The following is a 20,986-nucleotide window of genomic DNA, read 5'->3' on the forward strand; positions in this document are numbered from 1 at the left end:
GCACACTATTATCTTTTATGTGAATGCATAATAAAAATTGCTATGAACTACTGAATAATGTCCTAATTTACAGTGTTAAACAGTTAGCCTCCGAACGGTTTTTATTTACTTTTTTTAATATGCAAGTTTAGTGCAAATTTGCATCACAGTTTAGCTCCGTTCCATTAGAATGCCCACTTAGTTTGTTAGAAAACAATTACTTACATCCTCATGAGCATAAGTGCAGGCTAAATGAAGTGGAGTATTTCCATTATTGTCCTGAACATCAGTACTTGCCTTATAGTGCAACAAGAGAAGCTTTAAGGAAAAATAAAAGTAGACATTTAAGTAAATAAAATATTAATGGACAAATAATTGCTGGTCTGTAGCTTCTGTTAGGGTTCTAGCATGATGAAGCACTTCATGAAAACTAGCTATGTCCCTCCTATTTCAGACACTACACTCTCAGCATTACAGTACTGGTTTTGCCCTACCCTAGGAACCAAATAAAACTGCTTCTTATATATTTAGAGTTGTCACTGAAAACAGAAATCACCTACTGCAGCAAACACTGCAATACATATACTACATGATAATTTATCCTGTATTTTAAGAGCCTATGGAATTGATGACACAGCTTAATTTCAACAATGCTACCTGAAGAATCTCACATATATAAAATTCAAGTATATAATACTTAATGCAGTTACACATGCTATCATAATGTGTATTCACAATGTGAAATCATTTAATTTATTCCAATGACTGCAACAGTTCTTCTGCCTTAATCAAAAGCAGAGATGTTTATAGGCTCTCCATCTGAACTATGTATTAGAGATTTGTGTTAGTAAAATGCATGAATTATCAGATATGCACAGCTGTCCATTTCTTGGTTATCACAAATGGCTGAAAACTTTGCAGTATAGAAAAAAAAAAAATACCATGCCAACTACAATGACAAAAGACCATCAATTCTACAGCATGTGCGGTTCTGGTAAATTTCCCAGAAGATGTAGGTGACAGCAAGAGCAGAAGAGCTTAATAAGAGTCATATAGTTATTATTTAGGTTAAGCATTTCTTCTTATTTCTAATTAAGCCTTTTGGTGCTTACTGTAACATTTTGATATCCCTTCTGACAGGCAAGGTGAAGTGGAGTTGAACCGTGGTAATCTGTAGCATTGACAACGGCTCCTTTGGCTACTAGAAAATCCACTAATGATGTTTGCCCTTGAAAAATATGCAAACATTAAAACAAAGTAGTAAACAAGAACATTACTACTTTTAAAATTCAAATGTGAACTATAAACCAAGATATCCTGCATTTCTGTATAGTATGTTTACATATACCATAAATTGACTTCCTTGGTATTTGGGGGTTCTGTTGCAGATTATTCAAGGTCAAAACTCTACAAAAGAACCTCCAGCTAAAAGCAAGCTATGCTTTATCTTACAAGTTGGAAAAGAAGATAAAATAAAGCTGTATCACACAAAGCACTCTCCTATTGGGATTCAAGATAATAAGAAAGAAAATTATTTGTTAAAAAAAAAATCACTAAGAAAATTAACACATCCTTTAATAAATGTAAGATTAATGGCATAATGACCATTACAAGACAGGAAGTGGTACAGATCTACCGTACATAGCCAGATGAAGGAGAGAAAAAAGATCCATTTCTCAATGTCCCAGTTCTTTGAAACAAGTCTGGTTTCTGAAGACACATTTTTTTCACAGCTAAATAAAGAGCTACCTTGGTAACTGCTACAGCAAAGGTAAGCAGCCAGCAGACAAACAAACAGTAACTTAACCATAAGAAACTCAGTCTGAAAGAATATACAGTAACTCCAGTCTGTGCCAAGACACCAGTCTCCATAGCAAATAAGCAGAAAACAATTTAATGCAAAATTCACTATTTAACGCAAAGTTAGAAAACATGCTATCACAAAGATAAGGAACAATAAGGAGCAGAAAACACTAGTGAATATGACCAACAATACTCACCACAAATAGCAGCTATATGAAGTGGTGTATATCCCCGGTCATCTCGAGAAAATGCAGTGATAATGGAAGGATCATTCATTTTCCTTTAAAACACAATTTTTTTAAAAGCAGCTCAGTTACCTATGCAGCAGTGCTAAGGAGGAGAGAAACTGCCAAACCCCCCTGATTTTGGAAATTTTATCCTTTATCCTTTTACACTGGCAAATTATCTTACAGAGAGTTTCACATTTTGTTCTGAGATGCAGTTTTGCCTAAGATGTGTAAGTTAGGTTCAAGAGAAGAAACATTTTTACACCACATTTACCAAAGGACGTAGAGCCTCCATCGCAAAATTGATGGTTCCCAGGCATTCAGTATTCTCCTAGTCTTTCTTCTGCCTCTTCAAAGCACACAAACATACACCCTCTACTCTATTATGAAGTACTACCAACTTCCTCTATAACCAAGAACAGCATACATTTAAAACTAAATCTCAGACTAAGGCTTTTGCATAGCTTTTGTATATCTGTGGATATGAGAAGTGCTTACCCAGACACTAGCTTCTCACATTTGTCACAGTAACAGAGTGGATGACACATTTTCTGTACAGTGTCCTTATCACTGTCACCTTGACTTAGTAATCGCTCCACTTCCTCCTGATTACCTGAAGCAATATGCTATGAAAATCCAAGAGGAGAAAGAGAATGAGGAGCCAATATGAAAAAAAGTTTCCCTTTAAGGAAAAAAAAAACAAACCCCAAAAACAAACAAACAAACAAAAAATACCAAAAAAAACCCACAGAAAAAACAGAGTAATTTACTGAAGCACAAAATGAAAGGAACTGATTATAAAAGACATGTATTCAAGCATTAGGAAGCAAAAATGAACAATGTCACAGCACAAACCCCTCTAACGGGCATTCAGTATTAAAAAGAATCTGTTCTTGGCTTATTTCACTTTCTATAAAAAATTGAAACAATTTCTATTGTTCTCTTTAGACTCAGTCACGAAATTGAGTTCCCTCTGTGCAAAAACATTTCTATAAAATTAGCAAGTCTCTAGCCATAAGCTGTGAACACATGTAATTAGAAGCTCTGCTTTGAGTCCTTGTAGAGGCAAAATTCTTTTAGAATGATGTGAGATTAACATATAATATGAAGTAGCTGTCAGGTGACCACATTTAGCTTATTTCAGAAAACTTAATTTCAAGCACTAAAAGCTGTGAGAGAGAACCTGACAGTAACATCACATCTGTGCATTAAATGGGCCCATCAATACCAATAGCATTTCATCCTCATTTGCTCTGTATTTTGTGTAACATGCTGAAATCTGTAATATTAACTTGGTAATATTTTGGCACAGAAATCCACTAAATTCAAAACAACGCTCTTAGCATCTCCGAAAACACACTTCACAGTACTAATGTAATTAACACTGCATTATATTTCAGAAAATCACAGAAAGGAAGGGATATAAATACATACTTATTCTGCCATAAAAGTTACTAACCTTAAATAAGCAGTCTATTGGAGCAGCAGACATCTGGGACAAGTTCATCCTTTGTCTTAAAAGCAGCTTGTCACATAGTCTCTCAGATTCCTGAAAATAAAACATTCAGGTTGATTATCTATATACTCATTTACAGGCAAAAGTGAAGTACCTTAACAGTTCAATTAACTTTAAAAAAAATGAAACACTGTATTTACCACTTATGAATTATGAGATGCATGCAAAACCTAAATCAGTTTCACATTTAGGATTTTGAGACTGAAAATCTGCACACCTGCTGTTCAAAGAAATACACAGATGTTCATCAGAATATTTCTTTACTGGAGCATTAATAAAATTATGACTCCAGCAGGTAAGAAAGAACATGGCAAAACAAGAAAAGACATAAAAAAGACAACAAGAACGAAAAAAGGTGCAATGAAGCTTTCTTGTAAGGAGAAATTAAGATTCTTCATCCTGGAAAAGATTCACCTGTGCTACAGTGATCTAGAAAAAATCACAAAGTCCAAACAAAACATGCAAAGAATGAGTATTTGCTATTCCTCAAGAGATAAGAACTAGGGTGCCCAACAAAAGCATCACACATTAGGTCGGGGGAGGGAGTAAGGAAAAGAGAAAAGAAAAGTATTCTCTTATTGTGGAACTCATGTCTACTGGCTGCTGCAAAAATCAAAAGCATAAATGGACTCAAAGCGGCACTAGACAAATTCACATAAGACACATCGACTGGTGCCTATGACGAGAGATGACACAGATACAACTCTCACCCAAAGACCCCACTGAACTCTCTACCTGCTGGGAAATAAAAAACTGCACCAGGTAAAGCATTACTCTGCTGTAGATTCATTCACAGAGCGTTTCTCACTGGTCACTTCTTGACAATCAGAGACTGAACTAAGATGACATGTAACTCTACTCTCACAGCAGTACTTCCCAATTCCTGAGAAATCTGAAGAATTCAGAATGCACCAAAGAACACAAACATTTCCAAAACCAGGTGAAAATTCTTAAGTGTGACTCAAAATCTGAAATGGCAACATTGAGTCTCATGTGAAATAAAATAATAAAGAAAATACCTTCTAAGAAAGTAGATGGAAACACTTGCAGGTTTTTGATTCTGATCAAGGAGTCCTTAGGGTTGGCAGTGAATATCATTTCTATGGATGTTAGTTTTGGATAAAACTATTTCCCTACAAATGGAAAGCATGCACCAAACTGAAGACCACATGTGTCAGATAAACTTTAATGGTTTAGGATCCAGGCTATAACCTCTGCGGTAGAGACCAGATGGAAATGAGTAAAAGAAGTCCAACTCTGCTCTCAATTTTCCTAAGTCAGCATGAAGCTTAAGAAACTAGTGAACTGCAAATAAAGATGATCACTTGAATACCAAAAATAAAGAGTTGAAATTTTCTAGGAATTAGATCACTTAAGCTTGAAAAATCAACACAGATGCCTCTGATAAAACTGACTAAAAGATCCTTCATTGTATAGAAAATGATGTCATTAAAAACATGTTTATGAAATCTAGAGATAAAAGATTACATCGGTATACTTCACACTCAGTTGTTTGTACTCAGGTACTCAAGGATAACAATCTTTTCAAACCCAAGTACTTTAGCTAAAGATATCCAAGCATATCTTTTCAGAATTACAAGGCACATAACACTAGTCTCCTTGGATCAATTCTTCAGTGTGATCCAGAGTAAATTCCCTAAAAATATTTAATAAAAAATTGTAACTAGAGAAAAAAAAAAATGTTAAAGCCTTACTGCTGATACAAGTTTCTGAAGTCTAACTGGAATTTCTAATATGAATGCTCACAGACAGCTTTATAGTTGCACTACGAAGAATCTAAGTAACCACTAGGAGGACCTACTGTAGTTTTTGCACTGTTCTTTCCTCTGTATCTTTTACAAGATAAGTGGAATAATTATTTGTCACTTGAGACAGCAATCCTTATGTAGAGGTATTATCTATTCTGCAACTGAGAAAAAAGTGGCCATCCCAGGTGAAACTGTGTATCTTTGAAATTGAATAAGAATGGCATAAGAATCATGTGTTGGCTGAAGCATTAAGTTTGGGCCTTCAATGATAAAACTTGCTTGAGCTTCAGTTCCAGGAATTAAAAATCCCCACGCTTTGAGTGGAACTTTCAGGCATTTTAAATATATATCATCTAGAAACACACATCAAAACATTAATGGTCTTATCTGACACTGCTCTCCATACTAAAGAAATTAAATATTTATACCTATGAAAGTGCACCTGTATAATGGCCTGTCCAAGGTGACTTTCACAGATTACAACTGATGACTTGGGGAAATTACCTCCACACACACCCCCAGGCAAACACTTTATTAACCTCAGTTCCTGCTCAAGTCTTCCTTTCCCCGCTTCTCCCAGCTTCCCAGTTCCTCCATACCTACTTCACTGCCACCTACAGCTCTTTGCATACAAGATCCAAAATGCTACTTATTCCCTAGCAGCTAATACAGCTCCCTACTTTATATCTAACTTCAAACCTCTGAACTAGAGGGTTTTACGGCACGCTAGCTGTGCATAGCAACATAACTAAGGCCCAATACTTGTTAACTAGAATTCTAATAAGAATGACAACTCCCAGAAAATAAAATATAATTTTTTGTGCTATCAGTTTCCTCCTCCTCTCCTCCCCACAACCAAAATGTCACCCCAAGGCCTATATGACCTTGGGTGAAGAAATCTGGCAAGCAGCTCCTACATGCAATCTTCTTACTGACATGAGGGTGATAATATGTCCATTATCCCACATGGTACATTAGTTCCCTGCCAAGTTTTCTTTATGTAGTTAGCTTCATTAGGGATTGGACAACAGCATTACTCAGCTGCCAGAGGCTCCATCTGAAGCCAGCTATAAAATTAAGTGTAGCCACATGAGGGGCTGTAATGAAGCCCCAGGGCACAGCAATGTTCCTGCTCACTTAAATCCCACAGCCGTTTCCAGCACCATCTGGAAAAAGAAAGCATAGGGCATGAACACAATGGCTCCTGCCGTTTTAAACAGGAAGCTGAGCTCCTCTACCAGAAACTAAACATTAAAATATCCTAAAGGGAAAGCAATGCTGTTGGAAGTTCCTATGATGCTCCTCTACCTCCTCAACTATTGGAAGTTCCTATCACATTCTTCCGTCTCCTCGACACCCTTCCTGCCAAGGGGCTATTTCTTCCTCTTTATTGAGTGCCATCTTCTCATCCCTTACCCTACATTAGAGAAGAGGGTGGTCTAACTCTTTCCTTTTCAGCTGTGCTCGTGGGAAGGGTCAGTGGTCACCCAATTCCTTGTCTTCAACACCGTGCTGCTTTCTACCTCTTGCCAGGGTGCTACCTCCAAGTCATGCTGAGTCTTACGAATGGCAGCTTATAAGTAAGGAGCTCCTGTTGCATGCTCACTGTACATACATTGAAGTGAGGAAGTTAGAAACTAGCACTTGAGGTCTGGAGCTGATCCAGCTGATTTATGTATGAGACTGCCTTCATTTAGACTTCTGAAATACATAGTTCATCTTTCAGGAGAGATACTTTATTATTTCTTTGGGAGGTACCTTAATGGAATTGACACTCATTATAAGCACTTGGGGGCAATCCCAATATAAAATACTTAGCCACATAAGGAGATAGGACCATGCATTTAATAGAAGGCAGTCTTTATTGCAGAATTTTAAGAGCAGTATATTTTTTTTCCCAGCTTTCTAGAACTGTTGAAGCCAGCTGTACTTTTGTTTCAGTTCTCCATCCAGACCACCAGCATAGCAATTTGCATATTGACTGTTCAGGACAGCTATGTGACTGCAGGAAGCAAAACTGATTGGCAGGGTTATTTTCTTTAGCTGACATTTATTTCTTAAACATCATTCAATACAGCATTACAGACAAAAATACAACAGTCTCTTTACACAGAAGAGCCTCTTTTTTTTTTTTTGAATGTACAAAACCCCATTCGTAACAGGTTCATGGAAAGAGCCCAGGACAGAACAAACCCCAAAATTACAAAAAGGCTAAGTTACTTTAAGTGCTCCTTCTTTTAAGATTGTGCCCCAGGCCATCAAATCCCAAGCTCTGAGCACTGAGCCATTATTCTGGCCCCTACAATTAGATTCCAGTGCTTTTCAGCTGGGCAGACCAATACACATCAAATTTATTCTGGTTTCAAGTCCACTCCCAATTTCTACATCAGATCAGGAAAACCTAATTTTGCAGTAGTAGGAAGTTTTACAGCCATAAGACTAGATTCCTTTAATAAATTACAAAAGTTCTTGAATCACAGAAGTTTCTGAAGTTATATCAATATGACCTGCAGGGATTTGACCTGATTGACAGAAGGTCTAGTTGCCCAGTAGGAAATAACTCATGAATCCACAAACTTCCTCCTCCTGCTTGGTTAGAGATCCCAAGAGCCATATTTGACCTTCAAACGTCACCTTATGGTTCTGCACTCACATCAAATTATCCACTTAGTGCAACACAGTAAGTGCACTGCAAACACATCGAGGTTTTAGAGTAGGAAGATTTACTGAGTAATTCTAAATTACACTGCTATCTCCATTCTGCTAGCATAGCTATGCTTTTTGAAATTATGAAAGAAAAGCATGTTTAAGCTATGCCTGATCTCAGGTACCACACTGCTTTTACACGACAGAAAGAGTACAAATGTGAGATAATAAGCTTACAAAAGACTCAGCTGTTGAAAACAGTGCTGTGGTGTCTCCTCTACTTACATGAAGAGGCAGACAACATTTAAGTGCTTCCTCAAGGAGCATACCATGAACAGTAATTATTGCTAAATGATTAGGACTTCACAGTAATAACTTAGATTATTTTAGTGTTTGCTTCAGGTATAGTTACCTCAGTTTAAGTGCAAAAAAGGAACTCATCTTAGCTGTTTGTACCCCCTGACTGGATTTATGCCTACAAGCTTAACAAACACGTATTTGACAGACATTAAGATCAGCTTACTGTTGATCTGTCAGAGAGGTTGCCTTGTCGTATGTATTCTATTGCAGCCTCAATTGAGGTTAGACAGTATCCCAATTCATCCTTCACTGAGCTGCAAAGCCCGAAGTTCTTTATGTAACTCAAGTTGGCCATCCTGAAATAAAAGTTAGTAAGATACTAGCATTACACACTGCAACTCATCTTCAGCAATCCAGACAGACAATAGGTGTGGGTTAAGAAAAAGCTTCTAGAAAGATTGTTAGGCTAGCAATACAATAGCTGTTCTAAGCTTTGCAGATGGATCAGAATACTACTTATCTCTTAACTTTTAATTGAATAGTTATTAATTAGACATAAAGAATATAAAGGACAGCAAAAGAACAGTAGTAAGAGATTATTTCATACATTTCAAACAAGTATTTCAAGTATTGTAAGTCCCAGTATAAAGTGATAGCTAGAAATTAAGGGAAAAATGCTTGAGATATGCGATATACCAACACTAAAATTCAGTTCAGGTACAGGTGAAACCTGTATAGATATACTTTTACTGATAAGCAAGGAGAGTTAAACATAATGGCACAGGCTAGCAGAAGCCATTAAGCATTCAAGTTTCTCTATATGAAATGTATTGAAGCTTCATAAAAGGTTTCACAGCTAAAAGTATAGACAAGGAAGGACCAGTCTGTGAAGTCTACATTCACATGCTGATTTTGTAGAGGACATGGCCTTCTGTTACAGTATTTTTTTAGGTGGCAATCAGAACAGCAAGATGCAGCACATTAATTCCTGACAGGTCCTTAATTTGGTCACACCTGTAATACATCTTCACTGTTTGTCCTACTTAAAATAGTTCTCTGCATTATATCAGCCCCTCTTCACTTCCAGTAAGTTCCATCACTACCTATTCAGTAACATTTGCCGCTACAGCAGCATTACACATAAAATATGATCAAGTTCTGTATAGCCAAAATAGTTACATACCAGTTTGGGATTTCTGTTTTTACAAGCAAATACAGCAAAACAGAGAGTAGATCATCGGCACACATGGTTTCCACATTAACTAAAAAAATAATTAATACCTAATGTTAGTCATGTCATGGCTCAAATCAACAGCAATACATACAAATGGGGTTCCACCTCCCTAGAACAAGGGCCAGCTCTATTAGTAGAATGCACTGAGCAACCAAGGCAGCCTTTCAAATGTTCTCCACCTCCCTCTAAAATAGGTTGCCAGACACCAAAAAACAAATATAGTTTGCATTGTACAAATTGCAATGTTTGATTAGCATCCCTTCTTTTCTATACACGAAAAGCCAGAGCACTAGCTCCAGATTTCTAAAATTCCTGGAGGAATAAAAATAAATTAAAAAAAAAATCCAAAAAACACACCACCCCCACTCCCAAAAAAAACCCACCAACCACACACCCCACACATAAAAACACCACCAAAAAAACCCTACCCTCAAAGTTGATACACTTCTCTAGGAAGACTCCTGGGTCATGGAAAAAGGAAAAGATGATGTAGGGAAAGCCTAAGTTTGTTGTACTACTCCATTTGCTTAGTGGAAGTATCTTCTCTCTCCAGACTAGATAAAATACCAGATTAAGAGGGCCATGCTTTCCTATCACAGAATAATTTCTGTAATCTATGGTAGCACTTTATATGCAGCATACAGAAAGTTTGTTGTCCCCTACCAGCACTGCATTTTGCAAAAAATGCATCCGACAAGCATCCATTTCAAGATTACCAAGAAGCATGGACAAGCAGGCAAGAACGATGAAGCAGCAATCAGTGGCATTTAAAATGGATCACCCTCAATTCTTATGCATGAGAAAAAATCCTACCACATGCAAAAAGCTTGCATGCTCTAAGGAAAAAAAAAATATATATATAAGCTAACCAAGTACCTCTCCTCACCCAATGAGAAACACAGAAGTATCTATCTTGTCTCTGTTTTGCTTTGTTTAGAGATCTGCAAGGCACACCCCAGCCCAATTGTGTTTAGTCCACAAATGCTATTCAAACAGCTGTTTATATACCAAAGTGCTTTGTGCATATGAGTTAAGAAAAAGGTTTTAAATTAAATTATTAATTCACTAATTACTAACCTCTTTGGCTAGGAGATTGCATAATAATTTGTACCACCTTTTGTAGACAAAGTAGTTTCTGCTGAGGGGAAGTACATTTGTTTAATTGACTCAGTTCTTGCTTTGCACGTGGTATATTAAAGCTACAAAATAATTTGAAATAAATGGTTAGCATACAGAGCTCCTGTGCAGTGTGTTCAAAACCAAAGTTTTAACTTATTCAGAGCTGAAATGAAGAACTGTATTAAAGTATTTCCATCTATACTCCCAAGTACACTTGCATTTCTGTACCCTGTAGATGCAGAGGGAAGCATGAAAACATAAAAGCAAAGGAAATAACCAGGAATACAAAGACTGTCCTAAAATGACACTTTTTTAACTTTTCCATCTCAAATGAATGAAGTATAAGTAAGACTTGCTATTGTCTGAAGGCAGACGCTTTTTGGATGTCTTGACAGGATCCCAGTGACTCCTCAAAGAATCCACAATCATTTCTCTCACCTGAACTCCGGCTTCACTCCCATGTCTTTTTGCTGCAGGTCTTGAAAGCTCCTTGTAATTTTGTTAAATGCAGCATCCTAAGCAACAGAAAGGCAACAGTTTTTAAAATGCATTAGATTAGTTACATTAATCTTCACAAATCAAGCAAACTTACCTCACTTGCCTCTATAGTCCCCACGTATTTAAAGACTAGATCATATATTGCATGGTGGATATACATCTGCAGAAAAAAAGGTACTTTAGGCATGAAGGGAAGAGTAAAAAACAGCTTCTTAATTGTTTTCCTTCATTTCAGATGCTTACTTCAACAGCTTGTTTAATCAGATTCATCTGCTCTTCTTGCTTTGCAAGCACCTTCTAGAGAAAGAAAGCCATACAAACACAAAGTTAGACAATTTATTGCTTAAGTAACACTACATACTATGTATTTACTGCAGTAAGTGTTTACCAAGTGAGAATCTCTCAAAAGCTGCTGGAGACATTTGGTATAAAGTGCACTGACAGAATCCTGGGGAGAGAGGAAAAGAAGCAGTCAGATTCAGGTTAATCTGACTTGCAGCAACAAAGCAGGTAAATAAGCAAAAGAAGCAGTCTTTCCTGCCTTAGAAGTGTGAATTATGGTAAGATTTTCAGCTAGCAAAAACCGCCTTTACCTAGTAGTTAAGATGCAGTAATTTGCAAGTAACTGTTTCTCCCTTCCCACTAGCCCTCAACTCTAGCTCACTTTGATACAGAAAATAAGAAAGACACCCAAAGCAGTGAATTATGTTTAGCAAATTAAATATCAAGAAGCAAGATACTGACTATGTAGTGGCGGAGACTTTTTCTTTCATGTTCTTTAAACGTTCTATGGAAAGATCCTATGTATTTATCAAATCTCTCACAGTGCCTTCCCAAGAATTCTCTAACATCTTCAATACTTTTAAGAGAAAAGGAGTTTGACAAAACTGTAGATTCACCTAGAATGAAAGCCAAGAATTAACATGTAGGCTTAATACACATGCATGGTAAAGTACTTTCTGTCCCAACATACAGAGCCAACTTGCATGCAATGAAACACTAATTCACCTTACTACACCTTTAACTGAAGGCACTGCTCTAATTAAAAGAATTTAATGCATCACATTTAGAGTAGGCTCTCTTGCCTTTTATGTCAAATATTTATTCGGAACACCTAAAACTGATTCCATATGCTTTTTTACAATGGGGTAATTTATTGCCACATACACAACCCAATCTGAGCATGAGTCAAGCCTGAATGCAGAGGAAAAGTACATTATGGAAATGACTGAATGCCCATGTAGGAAGTCAGTCTGCTGTAACTGAGCTGTAAGAAATCCTATCTTGGATTTTCACATAATATATTCTTTATTAAGAAATGCTGTCTCTGAATGGGAGAGCAAAGTTGCTTCATGTAAACATTACACCAAATCCATTTTCCTTCTGAATAAGACAATTGGATCCCTCACTTAAAATTCATACGGCTTCTCCAGAAATTTTTTTCTAGGCAAGTCTTTCATTTGCAGTCAAAGGCAGGCAACTAATAACAGGCTTAGATCTCATTCATTCCAAATTACTTCTGGAATTACAAATTATCTCACTTCTGAAGGACTGCTAAACAAGTACATTAAGTAATGGCCAAATATAGAATGCCAAAAAAATTTATTTAGATTAATATTTATAGAATTGAAGCATATATGTATGCAGACCAGAACCACAAGAGCTGTTATATAAATGTGCTACACAGACTCTAACCACTGATGAAGCGATCATGGAAGAATTTACCTCTCCATTTTCTTGTGCATCCACCTTGCATTTCAAGATGCAGCATCTCAAGACATGTCACATGGAAGACTAAACCCCTTTAAGCAAACAAAACTAAAAAGAGCATTGCTAAGGAAATCATGCTGGATCACATATTCCACAGATGGCTTTTAGTGCTGAGTGGGGCATAGACCCTATAGAATTAAATTTGCCTGGAAGCAACTTAATATTTCTCTCCAGGAGGCTAATAAATGCCAACAGCTTTCAACCAAGCCAAAATTTTCCAGAATGAAGGAAGTTAAGTGTATCAAACATACTAATTTGCTCACTGTGCAAACAAGACCACCAAGTTAACACTTCAGTACATACTTGAGCTTTCTGTTTTTTCCAATGGATGAGCTATGCACAATATACTAAAGCTTTCTTCTTTTTCATTGTAAAATGTTTCCTCAAAAAGAACAGGTACCGAGAGACTGTACTTAAAACCAGTTCCTAAAATGATGAGTTTTCCTTGTATGAATATCTCCTGAAACAAAACAGAAACCAGATCCAAATGTAGAATTCCACCAGAAGAAAGTTATAATTTGTCTTCTGCATTGCAGTTACATTTTGGGGGGGGGGGGGGGGGGGTGGTGGTGGTGGTGGAGAATCTTGCAAGAAAAAGAAGCTCCAGATTGAAGAGATTTCATATTCTCACGCTCTGCAGACACCGAAACAAAGACTCCTTTAGTCTACAATGGCTAAACCTTACTCATACCTACTTTCTTCACAAGTCTGCTACTAGAGGAGGTTTCAGAGTTTGCAGATTTTTACAACACTTTTAGTAGAAGGGAAGGGACCTTGAAAAAGAACTCAGAATTGGGGACTAAGTCCAGCTTCAGAAAAATACCACCCATCTTGTCTACATTTCTCCAGCTCAGCTTTAACTTCTCAAGCAACTCTAGTAAGGACACCTGCAGTAGGAAGATCTAGATGACAGCCTGCAAACGGGTGCAACGTCTCAGACTGCACTGAAAAAAGTGATCCCATGCAGTGCTACAACTGGTTATTATGGCTTGCTGCTACATTAATCTCTGCTTATTGAACTGAATACATCAGACCTCAGATACAACTCAATATCATTGTTTTGTCTTAAAGCTTGGTGAACTTGCATCTGCAAAAATAGGCAGCCTATTTGCCTGAAACTCAGAAACAGTGATACTAAGTGATAAAGTGATCTAAGTGTTAAAGGCCCTTGTGCCACATACCTGAATACCTAACGGCCACAGAACACAAACTGACAAACTGGAATAGTAAGCAGAAACAAGAGGCAGTGTTACCATCTAAACAGGACAACTATTCTTGTGTACATGCCAAAACGAAGCTTTTCCTAGAAAGCAGTACCTCCCTGAGAACTTAGGCTTAGATGGGCAACATACTGCTTTCATCAGTTAGCTTTAACTCCTAGCTACCTCTGCTCACACTATCCATCACCAACAGCAGTGAATCATTTATTTTACTGTCCCCAGGCTACATTCAGACATCAAAACAGAAATACCTTTCCATTTAAGGTTTGAAAATTGTCTTCTAGCGGCTTCAGAACATAAGATTCAAACTGGCAGGTAGACAGACTGTTGCTTGAAAGGCTTCCTTTGCATGGAACTAACACCTAAAAAAAAAAAGGTTAGACCACGTGTTACAAAGAAACGCCATGTAACACCAGCTAAACACCAACAGCTTTTTCCTTTCAGAGGCGAGCAATTAAATCTGGCTTATAAACAATTACCAGAAAATATAAGCATTTCTTTTTAAGTAATAAAAAGGAAAGGTCGTTGATAGACACACACAATCTGGTGGTTAACCTAGCAGTTTCATTTAGTGACTTAACTGAAAAAGGATGATACATGTAACTGAAGCAAGCAATAGTAAGAGCAGATGAAATCTTAAATTACAGCACCAAGTCACCTAGATGACTTAAAATAAGGTAGTTAGTAAAAGTGAAGTATATTTTCAAGCTAAAATGAAATTCCATCATAATGAGGAAAACAAAAATTAAGATAAGAAGCATCTTGGCTTTACTGCACACCAACAGATTGGCAGCTCGTGAAAAATCCCTAATCAGAAAGCAACACATTATGACTACATAAACACTGTACACACAGTGAAGAGACATGTTTCATTCTCAAGAGAAGCACGAATCAAGCAGTGCTTTCAGTACTCAGCTGCTTTCAGAAATAGTGAAGTGCTAGACCATAGACAGAACTGGTCAACAGACTGTGGCATTTCAGCTGATCACATCACCATGTCAAGTAATACACAAGTGAAAGAACACCATGTTAAGTAATACACCAGTGAAAGAACCCTGTGTAATTTAGGGCTTAATTTTATAATCAGGTAACAATGACCTCCACGTTACATGGAGTCTCCACACACTTAATTCTGAATGAAGATTAACTGCAGAGTACCCAGATTAGAAATCTTAAGGGTGGAGCTTTTATTCCGGCTCAGTTTCACAGCTGTATTTTGCTATATAAAACGCTGTCAGAAATGAGTGATTGCCTGTCCACCAGGAATTTCAAAAGGTCAATATCATTTTAAGTTACAAATGAAAGATATGCAACTTTAGTTCACAGCAAAGAAAACGAGCTTCCTGTAGTTCAGGAACAACACCAACTTTGACCTTTTATTACCATGCAGTATATCAAGACATCCATATTAGTAAATAACAAGCAACTTAAAAGTTGCTCTACCTCACTTCCCAGTTTTGTAGGCTTTCACTGATCTTTACATGTGTCATAGCAGGCATATGATTTTAATTCATATGGCTGCTATTTAACATCAGCCTTTAAATCTACTGGATTTATACTTACAATACCATGGAATTCTGCAACTTTGCTGAATAGATCAGGACGTTGCTTCTGAATGGCTAAATAAAATGGATTTTTCAAGATATCTTCATCATACATTGCCATATAGACTTCAGATATTCCAAGGAGATTTTCTAAAATATACATGAAGAATGGTTAGCATGTCATACATAGTATCTGTTAAAACATACTATTTATGAATACCTAGAGGGCTGTTCAATTTCCCTTGTTTAAAAGCAAAAAGGAGGTTCAGGTCTCAAGCAAACAGTCAATGGCATGCTTAACTAATAAGACACTCAGAAGTTATTCAGATATATTATTTTCCATGAATATGCATTTCCAATTACATAGTTATCCTCATAGTATCTCCTTGAGCCTTCCAATTGTTGGAGTCTAACAATGCATGATATGGTTGCACTAAACTTGAAAGAATTTAGGATTACATTGCTACCATTTTGATAGAGAAGCTAACTTGCACTGTCAAGATCTAAAACAAGCCAAGAGACACAAACTAACATCTTCTTTACAGGAGACTCTACTGCATCACAGGACATCGATGCTTTTGTAGCACACTCATGTAAGTCTTAAGACTCACCTGTGTAAGGATTACTAACTTACATACCTCAGTGAGACACCCAGATAGTTTAACAGGAACTCCTGTGTAAGGCAATCCTCAACTTTCCAGGGAAAGTTATAGGAGAGAGGTACACCGAGAAGGTATAAATATCCATGTCATAATTAAAATGCCACAGTTAAATGCATCATCTGTGGTAATCTCTGCTCACACAGAAAAATTTTTGAATGGTCTGAGATAGGGCTGATGCACAACATTTGGCAAAACAGAGAGCAAAAAAGCAACTGCAAACAGAAAACTCAACTTGTAAGCCCTGGAAAAGCTATCACTAGGTATGTCACAGGGAAAAGATGATCTCTAGACCCTCGACTGCTTGCTTCCTCAGAATTAATCCAAGACACAACAGAAGGAAAAACCCAAATAGGTACCTCCTGGAATAACTAATTATTTTATTCAGAATAATTGAAATTAACAGGCTTACAAGTGTTTAAGTAATTCTTTTGTTCCGTGTCTTTCCCCCTTATCCAGCTTCCCTTAGGAATCAACATGAGTTGCATATCCTCATGCAATTTTTGCTGTACACCGCAGGAAAGGGTGAGAACAGCAGGACTTTGAGCAAGCCATCCTTACACAATCAGTACCCTCTTGTTTTCCTAAATGTAGAATTACACTTAGCACATTATTTACTCAGTGCGAGCTCCTTACACTTGTTCTGTAGTATTTTAATATCTTACTACTTAATGCTGTACTGGTGCTAAAAAATGCCTTTCTCTGTAGATCATGGAAGAGACATGAAACCACTGTACAGCAGTTTAAGAGTGGAATAACATACACCCAACTTCCACAGATTTTTAGATAGCCTTTGAGTTTCAGCTATACCATTAACTGATCTACAGTCTGTTAACTGATCTACTCTCCACTCCCTCCTTATAACTAGGCACAAGGAGAACTCTGTAAGGGAGCTAAACACAAAATGATCAGTTAAAGTTACAAGCAATTTCCACTATGAGGTGGTCACCAGTTACAACTTGGGCAACCTTACCCTGAACCACTCAAGTTTGGCAGAGGCAGATAACTGCCTCAAGCAGAGTACTTCTCTCAAGTTCCAGATAAAATGGTTCATCCACTTACAAGATTTCTTTTTGGCTGTGAACTGAGAGAGGGCAGAGTTAGATATTAGGAGGAAATTCTTTCCTGTGAGGGCAGTGAGGCGCTGGCACAGGTTGGCCTTAGAAGCTGTGGCTGCCCCATCCCTGGCAGTGTTCAAGGGCAGGTTGGGTGGGGCTTGGAGCGACCTGCTCTAGTGGAAGATGTCCCTGACCATGGCAGGGGGTTGGAACTGGATGAGCTCTAAGGCCCCTTCCAACCCAAACCAATCTGTGATTCTATGATCTGCCCTACCGCAGTGCCCAAGCAGACAGCATGATCACCAATAATTCCACAGCTGATGACTGCTATAAACATTTCCTGGCAGGCAGCTGCAATCCAAGTTCAAGCTGTGAGCCTCCTCAGCCTGTGGTGGGGGATAGGAGAAAAGTCAACACCAGCCCAGGGGCACATCTGCTGGAAGAACAGGTTTCTCAGTTATTCCTAGAACATCGGGGCTAAGACAGACCTTAGTAAGCAGGATTATTTAGCTACAAATAAAAATGCCTGCTGAACAGCTGGCTAGGCAGCAATTCCAAGTAAAATCTTAAATGACTGCAGCTTACAGTCTAAACATGAATCAGTGATGATTTATACATAATAAGTACTCTACATACACACATGTGCAGCCTGCAAGAGTCTGACAGAGCAAGACTTACTTTGGAGTCCTACATCCTTTTCTGTGTGCTACACTTCAGAGGAAATGAACTGAGCAAGGAGAATCAGAAGTGAGAAAGGCAAGAAAGCCCTAGAAGCAGGATCCAAACTTGAAATGCACTGATATTGTTCACACTGAAGAAACTGCATGAAACAGGTCAGATTTTTTTCCCCAAGCACTTAGTGAAGGGTTGAAGATTTTTCTATATCTGTAGAAGAAAAAGGCCTTAGCTGAAGAAAACAGGAACACCTTTCAAAAGAGAACATAAAAAACACATTTTAGATTGCTTAGCAGGGCTATCAAGTCTCTCATGTTATAAATAAGAGCCTGTTAAACAAATCTCTACTAGAGGATATAATAGACTCCTAGTAAAGCTAGGAGGCTAGTTTATATGGTCTCTTAAGGCATTTTCCAAAACAAGCGGTTTTTATTGTAGCTGTCCCATTGAGGCATCATCATCTGCCTTTTTCTTTGGTGAATTCATGTTCAGCATCTGGTCAAGCAGTAGATGAGACTGTCACTTCAAGAGAAAGATGGAGAAGGTATCAGCGTACTGTGTACTGTGTCAAGGAAAAGAGCACATTGACACAAGACACATTGAAACAATAATCAAGCATCATACTGCAGAGACAACCTCAGTGCACAAGTGCTTCCAATTGCTGTTACTGTACTACTCTCAGTTTAACAAAGGTAAGTCCAGGAAGTTCTTCCTTAATAGAAAGGGAAAGAAAATAACATATTCCACAAAAAAAAAAATCCTCATCTGGAAACCCATAGCTGACCATCAGAAAGAAATAAACAACTGATAAGCTTTGTCCAGAAAGGAATTAAAAACATTTCATTCACTGGCAAAACAGGTAGAGATATTTACGGGACAAGGAGAGCTCCCAGAGAAAACCTCAGCTTATGAAGCTTACTGTCTATACAACTGATGTAGCTCTAAAATCATTACCTGTGCCTGGAAAAACAAATAAACAAACAACAAAAAACAACAAAAAAACCAAACCCACACAAGCAATTACAGTACATTAAGAATCATTTCAGTTGACAGATCATGACAGAAAGAGCTTGAAATTGTCATATTCAGTTCCTAGTTCATGAGTTGCATACCATGAATAACTAGTTTAAAATACTTAGTAACACCCGTGTAGATGATTTTATTACAGAACTACTAACAGGGTTGAATCACACTTGAGAGCACTGTATTCAAACACTGAATTCTGGCATTTTTCCTACTCTAATGCAACTAAGATGCCATCGACATGCTGTACCCCAATAAGGAAACTAAAACTTCTAGTTCACCTACCTCTAGCAGAAGCAGATTGCAAACTTTTAACAGTTCACCACATCCATGCTCCTATACAGCAGGAAGTCACCACCACTAGCCGAATTAGTACTATTTTGAGAATCATAGTTCTGCATATCCTTCCCTTTTCTCTCCCAGCCTTGCATCTGCTCAGCACAACATTAGCTGTTAGCTACCCTGTCTGATTAAAATGTGGGTATGAAAAAGAAAGGGTAGAATACTTATTAACTGAAACAGTTACCATATTTGCTTGGACAACCTTCACCTGTCCACAGCATTCTTCAGAGAGTCAGAAATGTGGATGTATAAGCCACCCACAATTCAAGCAATTACAGAAAAAAAAAAAAGGAATTTATATTAAACTTAAATAGATTAAGTCTACAGAGTATAGAGTACATTTGAGATTCCCCAAATTTTGGCTTAGCCATTTTTGAGATTAAGTCAATTTCTACCCCAAGCATTAAATGCATCTGAAAACAACGGCTAATGCATTGCTGTAATTCTAGGAACACATTACAATACTCCATAGAGAGTTTGCTGGCAGAACACAACATCCAATTTCAACCTAATTTAACCAGGGGGAGGGGGGAGGGTAAGAGCACCAGGGAATAGACTTACTCTTCTAGCTGCACCTCAGACAGCTTTAGACTTACTAACACTAAGAAAGCAGGAAATGTACAAAGCCTTATATACATTACCAGAACTGTTTAATGCTCAACAGAAAAAACACTAAAAATTGTCATAAGCCACATTTGCTATGATGTTTATTAAATTCTAGCATGCTGAGCTGTAAAGCAATACACAAGTACTAGAGTCACATAAAATGTTTAAATGAAATCACTTAAGTGTGTGACTTCATGCCTGTGAACACAGAAATAGCTGAAATTGATGGAAAAACAGAAGCTAGCTGATCAGATAATCTAATAAGCATTATGTTACTGCTTAAAAAAACTACAATCATAACCTTAAAACAGACAAATCACTTCTAGATTAAGAGCAGAGTGATAATTCTAATGATACTAGTGGTAACAAGGAACAGCTGAAGATAAAAACATACCATGGGATCTAGGCACATCACTGTTCTCTACAAAACACTGGAAATGAAGTCTTAAGACCTTTACTACTGAAAACAATGAGTAGGACTTAACTATGACAATTTATTGTTATTGATGGAGTGTTCCTCTAGAGATAGCCAAGTGAGGTATCTTTCACAGACCTATTAGGTTTCAGTTCCTTTTAAGAAGCATTTTGAAATTTAGACAAACAGACATTAAAGCAATGATGTCATCACATTTGCATTGCTAGTTGGCAGTTACATCATGTCCACATTCAAGTCATTCAACTATTTACTCAGTTCTTAGGCACATAGTCTTCTGAATGTCCTGCTAAACAACTACTAAAGAACTAACAAAATATACTGCAGAGAAGATGCCTTTCATAACAGCATTAGGGATTCTAATATACAAACATCTACATACAAAATTCTAATACACAAACACTTAATATTCAGTGTTGGACAGTGTAAGATTCTGTTTTCACCAAGGCATTTTAATAATACTTTGGCAGAACAAAGACAGTAATACAGCTACGGAAGTTGGTAAAAATTGTTAGCCTGGCTCAGTAACCTGAAATCTTCCCAGGAGAGCATGTTAGGCTATTAC

General features: G+C 37.4%; 1 protein-coding gene across 5 annotated transcripts in view; it reads right to left on the reverse strand.

The window, feature by feature from the left end:
* ANKRD27 (ankyrin repeat domain 27) overlaps positions 1–20,986 on the reverse strand; it is a 41,440-nt gene that overhangs the window by 15,044 nt on the left and 5,410 nt on the right. For 2 of the 5 annotated variants that reach the window (XM_061469133.1, XM_061469134.1), the window contains exons 2-17: positions 15,645–15,775; positions 14,333–14,443; positions 13,165–13,321; positions 11,836–11,990; positions 11,480–11,539; positions 11,335–11,388; positions 11,186–11,251; positions 11,032–11,108; positions 10,552–10,673; positions 9,424–9,502; positions 8,464–8,596; positions 3,469–3,558; positions 2,508–2,635; positions 1,980–2,062; positions 1,092–1,207; positions 205–297 (exon numbers count right to left, since the gene is read on the reverse strand). In XM_061469133.1, coding sequence (XP_061325117.1) covers positions 205–297; positions 1,092–1,207; positions 1,980–2,062; positions 2,508–2,635; positions 3,469–3,558; positions 8,464–8,596; positions 9,424–9,502; positions 10,552–10,673; positions 11,032–11,108; positions 11,186–11,251; positions 11,335–11,388; positions 11,480–11,539; positions 11,836–11,990; positions 13,165–13,321; positions 14,333–14,443; positions 15,645–15,746 — 1,626 coding nt within the window. In that variant the 5' untranslated portion in view covers positions 15,747–15,775. Of the gene's footprint in view, positions 1–204; positions 298–1,091; positions 1,208–1,979; positions 2,063–2,507; positions 2,636–3,468; positions 3,559–8,463; positions 8,597–9,423; positions 9,503–10,551; positions 10,674–11,031; positions 11,109–11,185; positions 11,252–11,334; positions 11,389–11,479; positions 11,540–11,835; positions 11,991–13,164; positions 13,322–14,332; positions 14,444–15,644; positions 15,776–16,263; positions 18,329–20,986 lie in introns of those variants that run through there. The other 3 variants (XM_061469135.1, XM_061469132.1, XM_061469137.1) reach the window with 3 other exon arrangements.

This window comes from Pezoporus flaviventris, unplaced genomic scaffold, assembly GCF_033815535.1.
Source record: "Pezoporus flaviventris isolate CSIRO_AGI_PZ_B2104156 unplaced genomic scaffold, CSIRO_AGI_Pfla_v1 ptg000054l, whole genome shotgun sequence".
Lineage (NCBI taxonomy): Eukaryota > Metazoa > Chordata > Aves > Psittaciformes > Psittacidae > Pezoporus > Pezoporus flaviventris.